General features: G+C 51.0%; 1 protein-coding gene across 8 annotated transcripts in view; it reads left to right on the forward strand.

The window, feature by feature from the left end:
* Positions 1-17,202, forward strand: part of SIPA1L3 (signal induced proliferation associated 1 like 3) — a 240,434-nt gene that overhangs the window by 164,741 nt on the left and 58,491 nt on the right. For all 8 annotated transcript variants that reach the window (XM_057711283.1, XM_057711289.1, XM_057711288.1 and 5 more), the window contains 2 exons: positions 2,398-2,974; positions 9,729-10,003. In XM_057711283.1, the coding sequence (XP_057567266.1) occupies positions 2,398-2,974; positions 9,729-10,003 (852 nt within the window). The remainder of the gene's footprint in view (positions 1-2,397; positions 2,975-9,728; positions 10,004-17,202) is intronic.

Raw genomic sequence — 17,202 nt, forward strand, 5'->3', positions numbered from 1 at the left:
ACCTCATCAGCCTCCCACCCTTCGCTGTCTGGGCTCTGGACGCCCCAGCCTCATCTTGCCCTGCGTGTGCTCTTTCCTGTCGGGCCTTGTTCCTCCCCTGGCCTCTGCCTGCAGCGCCCTCCCCTCAGCTCTTCCTCTGGCTCCTACTCAGCCACAGATATCAGCTTAATTTCTCTTCCTCATAGGGGGTCTCTCAGAACACTAAATCCCCAGGGCCTAAGAGGGAGAGCATCCCAGAAGTGCTGGTCAGACAAATGCATGAATGTCGCACTGTCCCCTTATCAAGTTGGTTGGAGGGCTGGGAGTCAAAACCTGAACAAGCCTTACGTTATGGTTGGGTTTCACAAAACAGGTTTTAGTCAAGAATCTCATTATTTTAAAAATCATCTTATGGTATGACGTCTCTCCCAACACCGTAATCACAAGCTGACGTTTTTTTGTTTTGTTTTGTTTTGTTTTTTGTTTTATAAATTTATTTATTTATTTATTTCATTGGCTGTGTTGGGTCTTTGTTGCTGCACACGGGCTTTCTTTCGTTGCGGCGAGCGGAGGCTACTCTTCATTGTGGTGTGCGGGCTTCTCATTGCGATGGCCTCTTGATGTAGAGCATGGGCTCTAGGCGCGTGGGCTTCAGTAGTTGTGGCACGTGGGCTCAGTAGTTGTGGCTCACAGGCTCTAGAGCGCAGGCTCAATAGTTGTGGTGCACGGGCTTCGTTGCTCCGCGGCATGTGGTATCTTCCTGGGGCAGGGATCGAACCCGTGTCCCCTGCATTGGCAGGCGGATTCTTACCCACTGCGCCACTTAGGAAGTCCTGACGTTTTTATAGAAGGTGAATGCAGTACTTTTTAAAGAAAAACCTCATCTTCAGCACCTCATACTGTTCTTTAGTCATCATTATATAAACAGCATAACTCACGGTGTCTCTGGAGCCCCTTTAAATGTCTTTCCGTGGTGAGGTTGTCTTCCCCTGTCCCCTGGGCGTTCACCCTGGCAGGTGATCTAGCTTGTCTGCCTGATATTAGAAATTGTCTGCCCTGTAGCCTCTGAATCTCAGTTTGGTCATTAGAATGTCACAGCTGAGATTCATCAAATCTCTAAACTTTATCAGCAGATCTGCCTCCCAGCTCAGGGCTGTTCCACCTGGGAGCCTCGGTGGATGGGAAGCCTGCGTCCCTCTCCTCTGTGTCTCCACCTTGCACTTCCCCTTCCCCAGGCCTGCCCACTGCCAGTTTCTGACCCGTCCAGGGTTGGAGCCCAAGGAGGAAACAGGAGGCAGGGAAGTGTCACTGGGGCTGTGGTCACAGCTGGCTGCGTGCTCTCTGGGCTCTTTGGGGGCGCCCTGCCCACCTTTTAGATCTCCCGGGCAGAAGCAGACCCCTGTCTCTTCCCAAATATAAGGGTCGCCTAGGAGGTGCCTATTCAGAGAGGGGACAGAGATAATGAGGCTACTTTCTCCAAAGATTTTCTTCCCAATGAGACCCTCCCTCTCTCTAATTTGCATAGTGGGTGAGGAGGTTCAGGATTTGGGGGGAACAGGTTTTTAGATCATTTCCTGTTCACCACCTCACTCAGTTGCCATATGATTTCTATCATAACATCTCCGTCAAAACCAAAGTAGGAAGGGTCCCATCCTAACTTCCCCTCACAGTGAATTTTCAGAACAACCTTTGTGGAGCTAATGTATGAAGCCTGTTAGTGTTACACAAGTGTCCGAAAGAACTAAATCACAGAATGTTCCACGTCAGTCAAGCGTTCCTACAATAATGCTGCTTAGCGAAAAGCACCCCGAAGCTCAGTGGCTCACAGACATTATCGTTTCTCCTTGGCTCGCCCATCTGCAGGTCAGCTGAGGTCTGGCTGGCCTTGGCTACCGGTCTGCTCCAGGTGCCCTCATCATCCTGGACCAGGAGGCCCCGGGGTACGTTCACATCCTGGCGAGGGCAGGTGCATAGGAGACCAGCCTGGCCTGCACACACATTTGTGCCTCTGCTCGAAAGCCATTGGCCAAATCAAGTCACATGACCAGGCTCAGGCTCAGTAGGGTGGGGATGTACCTGCCCAAAGGTAGAGAGGAAGGGGTGAGTTTTTGCTATAACTATAATTTACTGCAAGCCCGTGCATATGTAAAATGAGAATAACTGAAATTGAATAACGCTAGATAAATGAGCCTTTGAATATCAGTGGATGTTCTGATGTTTACTATATAGGAAGTAAAAATGCATGCATGTACCCTAAGACTTTCTCCAGTTTCCAGTCTAGTCAGCTGGCAACTTACTAATTAGACGTAGACTTCCATTCTTAGAAAGGAAGCTCCTCTTTCTGGTCGTGTATTGTCTTTCTGAAGGGACTCTCAAGTGCCTTTCCTTCTACCATCTAAATCATTTCTCCCTCCTCAGTATGGCTGTGACCCGATCCAAAGATGCTCCTCCTTTCGGCCCCCCCATCCCCAGTGGAACCACATTCCGCAAATCTGACGTCTTCAGAGACTTCTTGCTGGCCAAGGTGATCAACGCTGAGAATGCCGCGCACAAGTCCGACAAGTTCCACACCATGGCCACCAGGACCCGCCAGGAGTACCTCAAGGACCTGGCTGAAAACTGTGTCTCCAACACACCCATTGACTCCACTGGCAAGTTCAACCTCATCTCCCTGACCTCCAAGAAGAAGGAAAAGACAAAAGCCCGGGTAGGCGCTGAGCAGCGCAGCGCCGGGGCCATCGCCTGGAGGGTGGCGGCGGAGGACTACGCCCAAGGGGTAGAAATCGACTGCATTTTGGGAATTTCCAACGAGTTTGTGGTGCTCCTGGACCTACGCACCAAGGAGGTGGTGTTCAACTGCTACTGCGGGGATGTCATTGGCTGGACCCCAGACTCCTCGACGCTCAAAATCTTCTATGGGCGAGGGGACCACATCTTCCTAAAGGCCTCTGAGGGTTCTGTGGAGGACATAAGGGAAATTGTCCAGAGGCTGAAGGTAAGGGAGAGAGTTCCTCAAGGGTGCAGCTGTTCTGTGGTCTGTCAGAGGCCTTAGGAACCACTGAAATGCCTCCCTGAGCCCAGTCAGTTAGGCCAAGACATTCATCGGCCCTAAGAGAATCAGAATTGTCACTTACATACCAGGGGATTAGTGGGTCCTGCAGCTGGGTTCTTTCTGGGGAAGGCTTGGACCAGGGATCCGAGGCTGTCCGTGCCATCACCTTGGGAGGACAAAAGGCATATTTACTCACTCTAGATGATGATAGGAAATGTAAGTTTAAACTCATGTTAAAAATATAAGGATTCTTTTCCAGAAGAATTAAAATAGAATGAAAGGCTTCCAGACCATTAAAACATAGGGCAGAAGCAGGATGTTGGGGGTGGGGGGTATAAAAAAGCATAATAAAGGAAACAAAACAACCAGAAAATTATATGGCAGGAATAATTCCACATAAGTAATCACAATAAACGTGAGTGGTTTAACATCTCCTGTTAAAAAACAAAGACTCACAGTCTGGATAAAAATCTTACCCTAAGCTCTTGGTAGCTCAGGCTCGGACTGTTGCCAGACCAAGGGTAGCAGATTGCTTTCAAGTCGAATGACAGCTTAGTTGGTAATGGCTGTTGGAAGCATTGGGCTCAGAAGCACTAAGGCCACATCTGAGCCCCGTGTAAAGGAATGCTGTGGTCGGTAACTGGCTCTCATTTAGCAGGATGGCATGTCATGCATGAAATAGAGAAGGCAGCATATCACGGGAGTTAACAACACAGGTTCTCGAGTCGGAAGGCCTGGCTTCAAGTCCCGGCACTGCCACTTACCAGCTGTGTACCCTCACCGTGTTACTTCACCTCTGGGTGACTCAGTTTCCCCACCTGAAAAATGGGAACGGTAATCATCCTACATCATGTGAGAGTTTTAAGGATTGAATGCGTTGTGTTGTCCAGGCAAGCTGGCCTGACGTGGAAGGCTGTGACCTCCAGAAGCCACTGTGACAGTTGGCTGTCCTCACCCTTCTAGGGCTTTGCCCTTGCTCTTTGAGTTCAGGTTGTATTTGTAAAGCCCTGCTCTCAGCTTTCCTGACTCCAAACTTCATGCCCCACTTTAGACTACACCAATAACTACTGTGTAGTTTCCCATTAGGATGTGAGGTCCGTGAACGAGCCTCTGACTGTTTGCTCACTTGCTTATCTCATGTGCAGCGCTCAGGGCTGGCACATAGTAGGTGGTCAGTAAATGCTGATCAGTTGGTCAGTTGAATGAGATGCTTGAACCCGGACACTCTGAGCCACTTACAGGCGTGATATCATGTCCTCTGCTCGTCCGTGGAGTGAAGGCACTGTCTTCATTCCCCACGTGACAGATGAGGAACATGAGGCCTCAGGGAGGGATAGATGCTCACAGAGGGTCATACAGCCAGTAGGTGGCAGACTGGGATCTGAATCCAGATTTTTCTGACTCCGAAACCTGTTTGTGCCCAAACTTGAAGCTGATAACTAACTGCTCACTCAGCATCTCTCCTCGGTCTCTGAAACCCCGCTTGTCTAAGAGCAAGCTTCTGGTTTCCTTCCGCCTGCCTCTCAGGGGTCTCCTGTCTCAGCAGAGGACAAGCCCATCATTCATTTGTGGGATCAGAAGCCTCGGCCTCAGCCTCACTCCTCTTTCTCTCACACCCAAATCCAATCTGTCAGCTCCACCTCCAGTAGGCAGGCTCCGCTACTTCTTCCCCGTCCACAGCCCGTCCTGGCCTATCCAGTAGCTTCCTTGCTGGTCTCCCTTGCCTCCATGCTTGTTTCCTTATGGTCTGTTCTCAGTAAGGTCATCAGAGGGATCTGATCTCGTTACTGCTCTGCTCAAACCCCGCCCCTCACTCTGGGTAAAAGCCCAATTCCTTTCAGTGGTCCATGAGGCCAGGCCTGACTCTGTCGGTCTCTCTGACTTCATCTCCCCATTACTCTCTGTGCTCCAGGCACACAGACCCCTGCTGTTTCCAGGGTGTGCTCTTCAGGCATCCAGCCTCAGGGCCTTTGCACTGCCTGTGCCCTCTCACTGGAACACTTTCCCTCATCCCCACAGGGCTCCCTTCCCTTCTACATGCATTTTTCAGATGTCACCTGGCAGTGAGACGTCACTATCCAAAATTGCAAAACCCTCTCCCCAACTTGGCCCTGAGCTTATTCCATGCACTTCCCCTGCTTTAGTTTTCTCCATGGCACCTACCACCATCTGACGTGTATTTTTATGTATTTGTTGTTTGCCACTGTGTCCTCAGCATCTAGGCCAGCATCTGGTGTGCAGCAGGCACTCTGTGACCGTGGTGACCGTGGACTGAATGCATGCATGTGTGCTACCCTGTAGCAATAGCAAAAATGGCCATTCATGGGGGGCTGACTGTCCAACTGCTTGCAGCCTTGCACAGCCTTGTGTTTCTTCTTCCCAAAAGCCCAGTGAGGGAGATACTGTAACCACCCCCGATTCACAGATGAGGACACGGAGGCCCACGGAGGTAAAGCAACTTTCCCCGGAGCCCAGAGTGAGTTAAGGGCCTGAGTTCTTAAACATGAGAGTCCTTCCTCCAAAACCCTGACAGCAGCTCGCATTTCTTGAGCAGTGACCGTGCCAGGCACTGTGCCAGGTTACACATTTTATCCGCATCCTCTCAGTGCCCCAAAGCCCGCTGAGGAACCAGGCAGCCAGGAGGTGATGACATAAGTCATCTTCTGTGAAGGGACAGCACATCTTAAGTGGCTCGTGAGGCGAGTCTTTCTTTGTGAAGTCCTCCAAGGCAAGAAGTCCACACCCTTCCCCGACACAGCTGGGATTCAGACATCCTCCGTTTGTTAGGTCGATAGGTTTTATGATGTGCCTGGCCCTGGGCCCGGCAGTGCTGGGACCCGGCAGTGACCATGATGGGCCTAGGCCTGGCCTCCCTAGGGCTCCCATCTGAGGCAGATATTGAACAGGAATCACAAGTGCCAAGTGCTTGAAAGGGGGAGTGTCGAGGATGCCAGGGAAACCTGTCGTGGGGGGCAGTCCCAAACCCACAGACGGGATGCAGCCCCCAGACATATTTAGTCAGCTACCAATGCTTGACATTCCTAGGATTTCATATGAACCTAGCTGTCTGGCTTCTCTTGAAGAACTCGGGGAATCTGGCTCTCCAGGGCCCACGTTTGCACCAGTCCGGGGTCAGCTGAAGCAGGGTGACGGGTGCCCCCTTTACACGGGGCACACGTGCACCGTTTGACCGTGGTTCCCACCAGCCTGCATCTCCCATTACCCACCGAGCACCCCAGTTTGTGAGTCACGGCCCAGGGGTGGAGTGAGGCTTCCCTGAGGAAATGACTTAAACTGAGACTAGAGCAGTACGTAGGAATCATCCTGGTGAAGAATGAGGGGGAAAACAAATAAAAGAGAGAGAAGAAAAAAGGCAGGGAAAGCAGCAGAGCAGCAGGGAAGACAGCACAGTAGCTAAAAGCAAGAGCTGAGGATTCAGATCTGCTTTATGATCTTGAGCAACTGACACGCCTCTGATTCCCCAGCTGTAAAACAAGCAAATTATTGTATGTACCTCAGAAGTGAGATATTAGAGAAATTGGGCATTGAAAGAGCTTAACCAGTGCCTGGCACACAAAGATCAGTCCCCAAGAAAATTAGCTTTAAAGAGGGCAGGGTGGCCGCGTGACGCAGCAGAGGTTCCTCTGAACTGATTTTGTGGTTGGTCTCATAAGGTGCTCCCTGTACCGTGGGGCCTTTCTGGAACCCAGTGAGCGTAAAGATGGTGTTCTACTTCAGGTGGGGCTGCCTTCAGGTGGTTACAAAAGCAAATGGCACAGAAGTTTCAGGACACTAAGCCAGAGCCGCCAGAGTTCTCCCCCATCCAGAATGATCCAAAACAGGCATACTGGGTAGTTACGGACTGAGCCCCAAAAAGAGAGAGAGAGACTGAGAGATCCAGCGGCTGAATAAGATGGGAGTTTATTTCTTTTGCAGTTAGCACTCAGGCTGCTCCAGGCTGGCAGAGACAGCTCACAGACTCACGTCCCTTCCTGCTGTGGCTCCTTCTTTCCCTCTGATATTGTCCTTGTCTGCGTGGTCAGCGTGGAGTCACTCCACACCCACGTTCCTGTCTGCAGGAATGGAGAAAGCGTGAGCGTGGAGGACAAGCAGTTTTATTTTTTCAGTTTTTAAAACACTGATCCATCACTTCTCCTCCTATCCTGTTTGCCAAAACCAAGTCATGTCCACACCCAGCTGCAAGGGAGGCTGAGAAATGCGGACCCCAGGACTTCCCTGGTGGTCCAGCAGTTAAGACGCAGTGCTTCGACTACGGGGGGTGCAGGTTCCATCCCTGGTTGGGGAACTAAGATCCCGCATGCCATGCAGCATGGCCAAAATAAATAAATAAATACATTTTTATTTAAAAAAGAAAAAAAAAAAGGGAGTCCCCAACCAGGTGGCCACATGCCCATCAAAACTCTTGATTTGCAGTGGGCAGGGGAGTCTTATTACTCAAAGGAAGAAGGGGAGGATGGAGCATGGTAGGCACTTAGCGGTCCTGAACAGCAGTGCCTGAGCCATTGGGGCCTCTCAGAACAGTCCGGGACTCCCGGGGCTGGTCCTGCCTAACTGGGCACAGACACGGACACACAAGACTCTCTTCTATCACCCACAGCCAAATTGTTTGGACACAAGGGTGACGGCTTCAAAGGGGAGAAGAATTTTGACTCCCAAAGCAGAAGTAATGGTTTAGAATGAAGCCAGTCACAACTTTCTCTTTTGAGGCACTAAACAATAGGCTTTCTTTTCCAACGGAGTTTTTTAAACTTTCTAAAAAATATTTATTTTATTTCATTAATTAATTTATTTAGTTGCACTGGGTTTTCATTGTGGCAGGCAGGCTCCTTAGTTGTGGCATGCTGGCCCCTTAGTTGTGGCACTTGGGCTCCTTAGTTGTGGCATGCAAACTCTTAGTTGTGGCATGCATGTAGGCTCTAGTTCCCTGACCAGGGATCGAACCCGGGCGGCCTGCATTGGGAGCATGGAGTCTTAACCACTGCGCCACCAGGGAAGTCCCCTTTTTTTTTTTAAGTTTTTAATCGTGGAAAATTTCAAACGTACACAAAAGTAGAGAGACTCACATAGTGAACTCCTAGCCCCATCACCAGCTTCCACGGTTACCAGCGTGTGGCCTGTCTTGTTTCTCCCTTCCCTCCCTTCTCTTCCGCTGAATATTTTGAAACAAAGCCTGGTATCCTGTCATTTCATCGGTAAATGTTTCAATATTTATCTGTAAAAATAGCTATTTGTCGTTATCATACATAAAAAATTAACAGTAATTCCCTATTGTCATGTAAACAAGTTGGGCTATGAAATCAGTTACTGGGTCTCAGTCAACAATTTTCAAGGATCGGGTAGAAAAGAGTGAAATGTATCCGAGTGCATCCCAGCGAGGAAGGGCTTGGTTTCGTGGAGCTTTGTGCCCGTTTTACGTTTCCTCACTTCCCAAATTCTCACTGTCTAGACCAGGAACGAACAGATGTGTTTACATTTTCAGGTAAGTCCTTTGCCATCCAAACTCCTCTCTTGCTGCCCACACTCGGGAATGTCAGTATGGATTGCAAGGAATATGTTTGTATATATGGGTACATGTGTAAATGTGTGAATGCATAGCGTGGCTTGTGACATAAAATTCTTTCTTACTGTGCTGCTCTAATAGGTACATCAGATAGCATCATTTCTAGCCAGGGAACGACTTTTCACAGGAAATGCGTGAACCATTACACGAACTCTTTCCTTAATGCAGTTTCAGGAGAGCGCAGACAAATCTTGATGTAACTTGCTTAACAGCTAACGGCTTAAGTTGATCTGTTTATCCCAGGAGGAGGAGGGAATCCCTAAGCAGATGCTGAAGAACTAGGGGCTTCTGTTCAGCGGCTTCTCATGTCTGTGGTAATACGTTATTATGACAAAAGTCCCACTCAGATGAAGCAGGGAGTAAATTGGAGGCCAGGCCCTATGTGGTCTGGTCAGCTCCAGATGGGGGACGATCTGAGCGGGAGATTGGGAAAGGGTTTGTACCTCTAAGAATGATGTCATGAAGTAAAGAACATGACCCGAGCCCCCAGCCTAGGAAAGATTGCGGGATCTCTGGTCTGTGCCTTCTCCGGCTTCCTTTGGTTAAAGTCACTGTGTCTCTCAGGATGCAATGTTAGTGGCTTCAGACAGCAACGGTTTATCTCACTCACACCACGTGTCCATCTTAGGTTCAGCTGGAGTCTGTGCTCCACCTTATTCTAACTTTGGGACCCTAGCGGACCAGACAGCCACTCTCTGGAATAATCCTAGTGGCTGTGGCAGAAGGGAAAGGCCTGCAGAGGGTCCTGAACTGGCAATGAAATGCCCCAGCCTAGACAACATGCCAGTTCCATTCACAAGTCATTAGCCAAAACAAGTCCCAGAGACCACCAACAAACAACAGCCCCGTCCCAGAGACGGACGGGGTAGGTGGGGGCGTTTGGAGAACACAGCTCGTGACTGCCACCTCTGTGTACAGTATCCATGTTTCTCCAGAAATTAGGAGCCCGGGCTGGGACTCGGTGGGTGTTTGCACTCCTGTACGCTGACGTCACCTGGGAGGGTAGATGGGGGTCAACGGGGTCTTTGGCCTCAAAGGGGAGGATCTGGCCAGGAATCTCCCACCAGAGCTGACCCCGAGCAGCTTGCGAAGCTAGACCCCACGTGTTGCCTGCAGGTGATGACCAACGGCTGGGAGACGGTGGACATGACCCTGCGGCGGAATGGGCTCGGGCAGCTGGGATTCCATGTGAAGTACGACGGGACCGTGGCTGAGGTGGAGGACTACGGGTTTGCCTGGCAGGCTGGCCTCCGGCAGGGCAGCCGCCTGGTGGAGATCTGCAAGGTGGCCGTGGTCACGCTGACCCACGACCAGATGATCGACCTGCTGCGCACCTCTGTCACCGTCAAGGTGGTCATCGTCCCGCCCTTTGATGACGGCACACCCCGGAGGTGAGTCTGTCCACCCGGGAAGGTCAGCAGCTCCCCGGGTGCTGGCACTTCTTTTAATTCATTTTATTTATTTTAGTTTATATATATATGTATATTTGGCCGGATTGGGTCTTCGTTGCTGCGTGCAGGCTTTCTCTAGTTGTGGCGAGCAAGGGCTACTCTTCGTTGTGTTGCACGGGCCTCTCAGTTCAGTGGCTTCTGTTGCAGAGCACAGGGCTCTAGGCATGTGGGCTTCAGCAGCTGCGGCACACGGGCTCAGTAGTTGTGACACACGGGCTTAGTTGCTCCGTGGCATGTGGGATCTTCCTGGACCAGGGATCGAACCTGTGTGCCCTGCGTTGACAGGCGGTTTCTTAACCACTGCACCACCAGGGAAGTCCTGGGTGCTGGCACTTGAGGCCCTTCCTCAGTAGGAAGAGCGATCTTGGTGACGGGGTCAGAGTTTACATCTGTGGAACCCCTCCTGCAGGCCAGTCACAGTCTAAATAAGCTCTCCACATGCGTGCTGTCCCATCCTCCCTCCACAGCAGCCACGTGAGGCGGACGCCCCCCTTAGTCGCACACAGCACTAAAGTCGTTGCCCGAGGGCACACGGCACTTCCCTCACTTATTCAGCACATATTTATTGAACCCCTACTATGTGCACGCTCCTTTTGAAGTGCTCAGGATACAGCAGCGAACAAAATAATGCACCTGTTCCCTTGGAGTGTGCGTCCTAAGGGAGGGATAGGCAACCAGCAAATAGGTGTGTGATACAGGGCAGGCAGGGATGAGGTCTGAGGAGAGAGAGTGGGGCCGCTGAAGGGCCTGCAGCGGGTCGGGAGGGCAGCTCACGGGGTGGTCAGGGAAGGCTCCCGGGTGGAGCCCGCTGTGTAGTTTTCCGGGCTACCAGGTCCAAGACAGGGACAAGCCGGGCAGGGTCTCCAAAGGGTCCGCGTGTGTGGCGCATTCCTGCAGCACCGGGAGGCCGGTGTGGCCGGAGCACAGTGAACAAGGCCGCGTGATGGGAGAGGCTGGGCGGCCTTTCTGGACACAGTGATGAGCTTGGGTTTTGTTCACTGCAAAGCCAGTGCAGGGTTTGTTCGTTTTCGTTTTGCTTTCTTTTGTTTTAATGGAACATTTCAAGCGTATTAAAAGTATGCCAAGCCCCGTTTCAACATTTATCAACGTGTGGCCAGTTCTTGTTTTGTTTTTGTTTTTGTTTTTGTTTTTTAATTCCATACCTCCCCACCTTGGATTATTTGAAGCAGTCCCACTCCTTGGAATGTTATCTCTACCCAGTCAGGACCTTTAAAGAATTATTATTATACTTTAAAAATTTAACAGAAAGTCAGCATCAACTCCCCAGTCTATCTTTAATTTCTTTTGTATCAGAGAGAGAGTTTTTTTAACAGTTGTTTGGTTAATCAGGCTTCTCCTGGGGCATTTGGTTGATGTGTCTCTTCAGGCTCTTTTAATCTGTAAGCTTCCCTTCCCTCCTGTGTTTTCCTTACAGCTCACTTTGGGAGGAAACCAGGTCACTTGTCCTATAGAGTTTCCCACTTCCTGGATTTCACTGCTTTCACCCCACCCCTCGGTGTCCTTTAACCTGTTCTTCTAGCACACGTATTTCCCATAAATTGGAATTCAGCATAGAAGCTTGATCAGGTTCTGGTTGAATTTCTTTTGGTAACAGCACTTCCCAGGTGGACATCCATCAGGAGGCATCAAGTGTCCGGTTGTCCCTGTGTGAGTGGTACTTGGGGCGGTCAGAGGGTTCAGATGGTGGCAGCCTGACCCGTCACCATACGTTTCCCCTCAGCTTTCAGCAGCCATTCATGCTGATAGCCTGGGTCGCCTATGTCATTACGGGTCACATTGAGGTGATGACCTCATTTCTATCATTCCTTTCTTATTTATTGACTGGAATTTTCCCTTTTATATTTTTTTATTTTTATTTTTGGCTGCATTGGATCTTTGTTGCTGGGCATGGGCTTTCTCTCTAGTTTTTTTGTTTTGTTTTTTTATTTTACCTCTTGGCTGTGCCGCACCGCATGCAGGATCTTAGTTCCCCGACCAGGGATCGAACCCGTTCCCCCTGCAGAGGAAGCACAGAGTCTTAACCACTGGACGGCCAGGGAAGTCCCTGGATATCTTCTAAAAAGAACTTTCCTTCAGCACCTATGTGATTCTTCTGAGGTATAATTTGTGCAGGGAAAGCAGGGTAGATGCAGTTCTTAGAATAATGAGTTGGTACCCTAGCAACCTCCAGAGGTGACTGGAGACAGTGATTCTCTCTAGAATCACTACATTCCAAGTACCGGAAACACAGCTGCACAGTGGAGCGTCAAGGCCTGGGCCCTCACAGCCCTGAAGAATGGATCAGGGGAGACAAACAGTAAACAAGTAAGCAAGTAAGATGGTTCGTACCGCCAAAGAGGGAGGCAGCCACGCGAGTGGGAAGGCGATCTCTGCGGGGAGGTTGCCTACGTGTGAATGCAGGCGCCTCCTCTTATTAACTGTGACCCTGGGCAGGTGGCCTCGCCACTCTGTGCCTGTTTCCTCATGTGTAAAATAGGGACGATCACTGATCCTTCCCCCAAAGGTGGCTGTGAGGTTGGAGGAGGTAAGGCCCAGAGAGCACACAGAGCAGGACTTGGCTTATAGGAGGCACTCTGAAGACACCAGCTATGAGATCCTGGGTGTGAGGAACATTAAAGGGCGTGAGCTGACATTGGACGAGGCGGTCAGGGAAGGCCTGAAAGTGAGAAGGAGCCAGGAGGAGGGAGGGCGTAGCCATCTCCAAGGTGAGGACACAGGCCCGTGGCTTGTTGACGGATCAGAGAGGGGGTCGTGTGGCTGGAGCTGAGTGAGAAAGGCACGGGATGGGGTGACACGGGGTGCTTTTACACTTGACCTCACAGGGCTGGTGTGTCCCCTCTTTACAAACAAAAAAACCGACGCCCAGAGTGGACCAGTGTCTTGTGCAGAGCTGAATGGCTGCTACTTGGCAGAGCAAAACTCAGTCCAGGTTTTCCGTCTCCGTACACTCTGCTACCTCTAAAAGCAGTTGGGAGCTGTGGGCATGCGCGTTCTGGTTACACCGTCCCCACCATCTTGAGTCTTTTTGCTCTAAACTTGGTGGGGGACAGTTCTGGGCAGGCTTAAACCCTGCCGCAACCAAGAGCTTGGCCACCCACGTGCCAGTCCCTCAGCCTTGGGACTCCAGTCAGGCCCTAGGCGTCCCCCTTTCCCAGCCCTCTTCTGGGGCCTCCTCCACCCCTGCACAGAGCCAAGGCCTGCCCACACCCACTCCGAGCTCTGTAGGGGCAAGTCAAGCTGAGGTAACCCCATGGGAGAGCTCCCCGGCAAACCCTCCTGCCTCAGGACACACACACACACACAGAGACACAGACAGACACACACACACACACACACACCCCCAGCCCGCCTGTCGGGTGACTTTCCAAAACTCGGGCACGCCAGAGGCCCCAAAGGCGTCCTTCCTTGGACCTGCAGGTAGAGACCAACTGAAGCAAAAGGAAACATCCGCAGGCTCCCTTCTCCAGCTCTGGGGAGACAGGCCAGGGAGGGTGGGACCAGACGGACAGGTTCCACTCCCTGCCCTATTTAGGAGGGAAACTGTCATCCCGCTCCCTTTACAGGCGGCCGCTGAAACAGGATCTCCTGTTTGTAGGTGCGGGTGTGGGTTGGGACTGGGGTGGTTTTTGTTGTTCTTCAAGTGCAGAGGTGTCTGGCTGGTCTCATTTGCAGAGCTGATAACCCCAGCTCTGGGGGTCCCTCCAGCCTCTTGCTGCAACCCTGGCCTCCTGGCTCGAATGTCACGATAAGCACTGAGGGGAAACACGCCAGGACGAGCAGAGGTTTTCTCCCTGCCGCAGCCAGGCTCTGTATGGCGTGTGTCTGGACCCCATGCTCTTCAGACACTGAGTAGAATACAGGGGATCATCCTCACACACCCCCGCCCCAGGCCACGAGGCTGGGGTTCTCGTGTGAGCCTTGCACTGCTGGGCCAGGTAGCCGGGAGGACATCCCAGAGCCCCCAGTGAGGTGTATCGTCGTGACCTTGGGTGCTTGCATCAGGCTCTCTGTCGCTGCCTGATGGGGAAGGCGATCCGGGTGCTTTTGTCTCCTTCAGTTGGACTTAAGAAGTCTGAGGGGGGAGGGGAGTAGAAACTCTTCCCTGAGAAGGGAAATTGAAACCCCACAAGTGAGTGAGTAGCAGAGATAAGAAAGGAGTCCCCATGACCCCCAGAAACTAGGCTGTCAGGAATCAAGGACAAGGAGGCAGAGAGGAAAAGGGTCTGCGAACCAGGGGCATCTACCCTCAGATGTCTTGCCCATGTGGTTGAGTGCAGCGTTGTTGGTCAAGCAAAAGACTAGAAGAAACCTAAATATCCAACTGTAGGGGACTGGCTGAGTAGGTCCCAGGTCATCCACGTGATGGAATAGTAGTTGATTGTTTATAAGGAAAATGCAGTGAGTCTGTTTGTGCTGAGAGCCTGGTAAGAAATTTTTTTAATTGGAAAGAAGAAAACAAAGTAAGATGGGATCTGGGGTTAAGTGTAATATTCTTTTTTTTTTTTTTGACTGCATTAGGTGTTAGTTGCAGCACACAGGATCCTTCACTGTGGCACATGGGCTTCTCTCTAGTTGAGTTACGAGGGCTCAGTAGTTGTGGTATCAGGGCTCAGTAGTTGTGGCACTCAGCTAAGTTCCTCCTCAGCATGTGGGATCTTAGTTCCCTGTCCAAGGATCCAACCCATGTCCCCTGCATTGGAAGGCGAGTTCTTTACCACTGGACCACCAGGGAAGTCCCTGTAATGTTCATTTTATTTCTATTTAAATCATATTTATTTATGTGCATAGGCTGTTTCTATAAGAATATGTAAAAACCTGGCAGCTATGGGTTCTTCTGGTGGGTGTGACTGGGGGATGGAGGTAGGGGACACGGATGCCCTTTAATTTTTAAAAACCACTTTAATTTTTAAAAACAATTCAAAAACTGAATCAGTGAAATGGGATTCTTAAACTTTTTCTGGTGTCAACGTCATCCCTAACAGCTTAATAAAATGCAGCTTCCTGGGCCCCACCTCAAAGAGGACTCTGGGGACTTCCCTGGTGGTCCAGTGATTAAAAATCCGCCTTCCAGTGCAGGGACACAGGTTCAACCCATGGTCGGGGAACTAAGATCCCACATGCTGCGGGACAACTAAGCTCCCATACCGCAACTACTGAGCACGCATGCCACAGCTACTGAGCACACATGCCACAGCTACTGAGCACGCGTGCCACAACTACTAAGCCCAGGCACTCTGGAGCCCAGGCACTCTGGAGCCCACACACCACAACTAGAGAGATGCCCACGTGCCACAACAAAAGATCCTGCATGCCACAACGAAGAGCCTGTGTGCCACGACTAAGACCCAACACAGCCAAATAAATAAATAAATAGAGGACTCTGATTCATAGGAGCTGAGAACAGGGCACAGGAATCTGCATTCCTTTATTGAGAGCTCAGGGTAATTTAGATGCTAATGATCTCAGATCCCTGAGAAGGAATTTGTTCCAGAGCCCCCAGGTGGGTGTGGCTGGACTTGAGAAAACGGAAGGGAGACTTTGACTTCTAGGCATGTGGGAATGGCAGGCAGACAGTCCACAGGATCGGCTGGAGAAGGTGACAACGGCAGTAGCTCCTGTTCGTTAAGCACTTGGCATGTGCCAGACTTTCTGCTCATGCTCACAGCCACTCCCATCTTACAGATTAGGAAACTGAGGCTTTGAGAAGGAAAATCCCTCACCCAAGGCCACACAGGCTGTAAGTGGCAGAGCTGGGATCTGAACCAGCCAAGCCATCTGGCCTCCGAGTCCTGGCTCTCTGTCACTCTGTGCTGCCTTCAGGATGATTGTTTCCCTCTTTGAGGTCATGCCCAGGGACTCGTGGCCAAAGGTGAAGCTGCCAGTAACTGGGGCAGAAGTCAGGGACCCAAGAAATCTACCCACTAGCTCCCAAACCACTGTTCAGTGAGCCAGTGTGCATTGTGGTTAAAGTTGGCTTTGGAGTCAACTTACTATCTTTAAATTTACAGAAATTCCCTGGCAGCCCAGTGGTTAGGACTTCACGCTTTCACTGCCGAGGGTGCAGGTTTGATCCCTGGTCAAAGAACTAAGATCCCACAAGCTGCGTGATGCGGCCAAAAAAAGAAAATAGATAGTTAGATAGATAGATAGATAGATAGATGATAGATAGATAGATAGATAGATAGATAGATAGATAGATAGATAGATAGATCGATCCAGTTTTCACTTCTTACTGGCTGTGTGACCTTGGATAGATTACTTAACTTCTCTGTGCCTCAATTTACTTCCCTCTTCAGTGCATCTACTGATTAGAACTCTGGTTAGCAGCAACAGAGGTGAAGCAAAAGAGAAACTTTACTGACTAATGCACCTGATGAGATTAGGAGATAGGGCAAGATTTAAGTATGGCTTTATGCAGGGACTCTGACATCTTCGTCAGGAATCTCTATCACCTGTCTGCTTTTCTGCGTTGCTGTCATTCTCAAGCTATCTCCCACATCATGGGGACAAGGATGACCTCTCCCTCCTCGCAGCTCCAGCTTAGGTCTCCCCAGCTTAGCAGCCCAGGGAAATAGATCTTACCCCCGGTCGTTCCGAGTTGATGCTCATGTCTCTGCTTGGCTCGGCTTGGGGCACATGACAATCCTGTGCCTGTCATTGGGTCCAGAGAGAGAAGAGTTTCTGACTGGCAGGCCTGGGTCACATGCTCATACCTGGAGCCAAGAAGTGGGGCCAGCCCCACCCAGAGCACACAGGCCTCTTCTCAGGAGAAACAGTGTGGAAGCAGGGCAGGCAGGAGCAGTCGGTGTGCACTGCCTGGGGCCACGACAGTACCCTCTCCACCTCCGCCTGGACCTCCAGTGTCTGTGCGTTCTGTTAGACATTTGTATGTTGTCATTCCTCACCTGGTACCTGGTGAGGCACAAGCACCTACAAATCCAGAGAGGCTGCTGGAAGGAGCTGCTGAATGTCAGCTCCGACTAGTGGTGCTGAGGGCTGCGCTGTGTTGGGCCCAGGTGCCAGAGCACATCTCAGGTCACCTTTTGATGACTCCTTAGAGGAGACATGACCTGGACCCGCAGCCTCCCTGCCGCCGAGTTCACCAGATCTTTTGCCAG

The sequence above is a fragment of the Hippopotamus amphibius genome, chromosome 16 (genome assembly GCF_030028045.1).
Source record: "Hippopotamus amphibius kiboko isolate mHipAmp2 chromosome 16, mHipAmp2.hap2, whole genome shotgun sequence".
Taxonomy (NCBI): Eukaryota; Metazoa; Chordata; class Mammalia; order Artiodactyla; family Hippopotamidae; genus Hippopotamus; species Hippopotamus amphibius.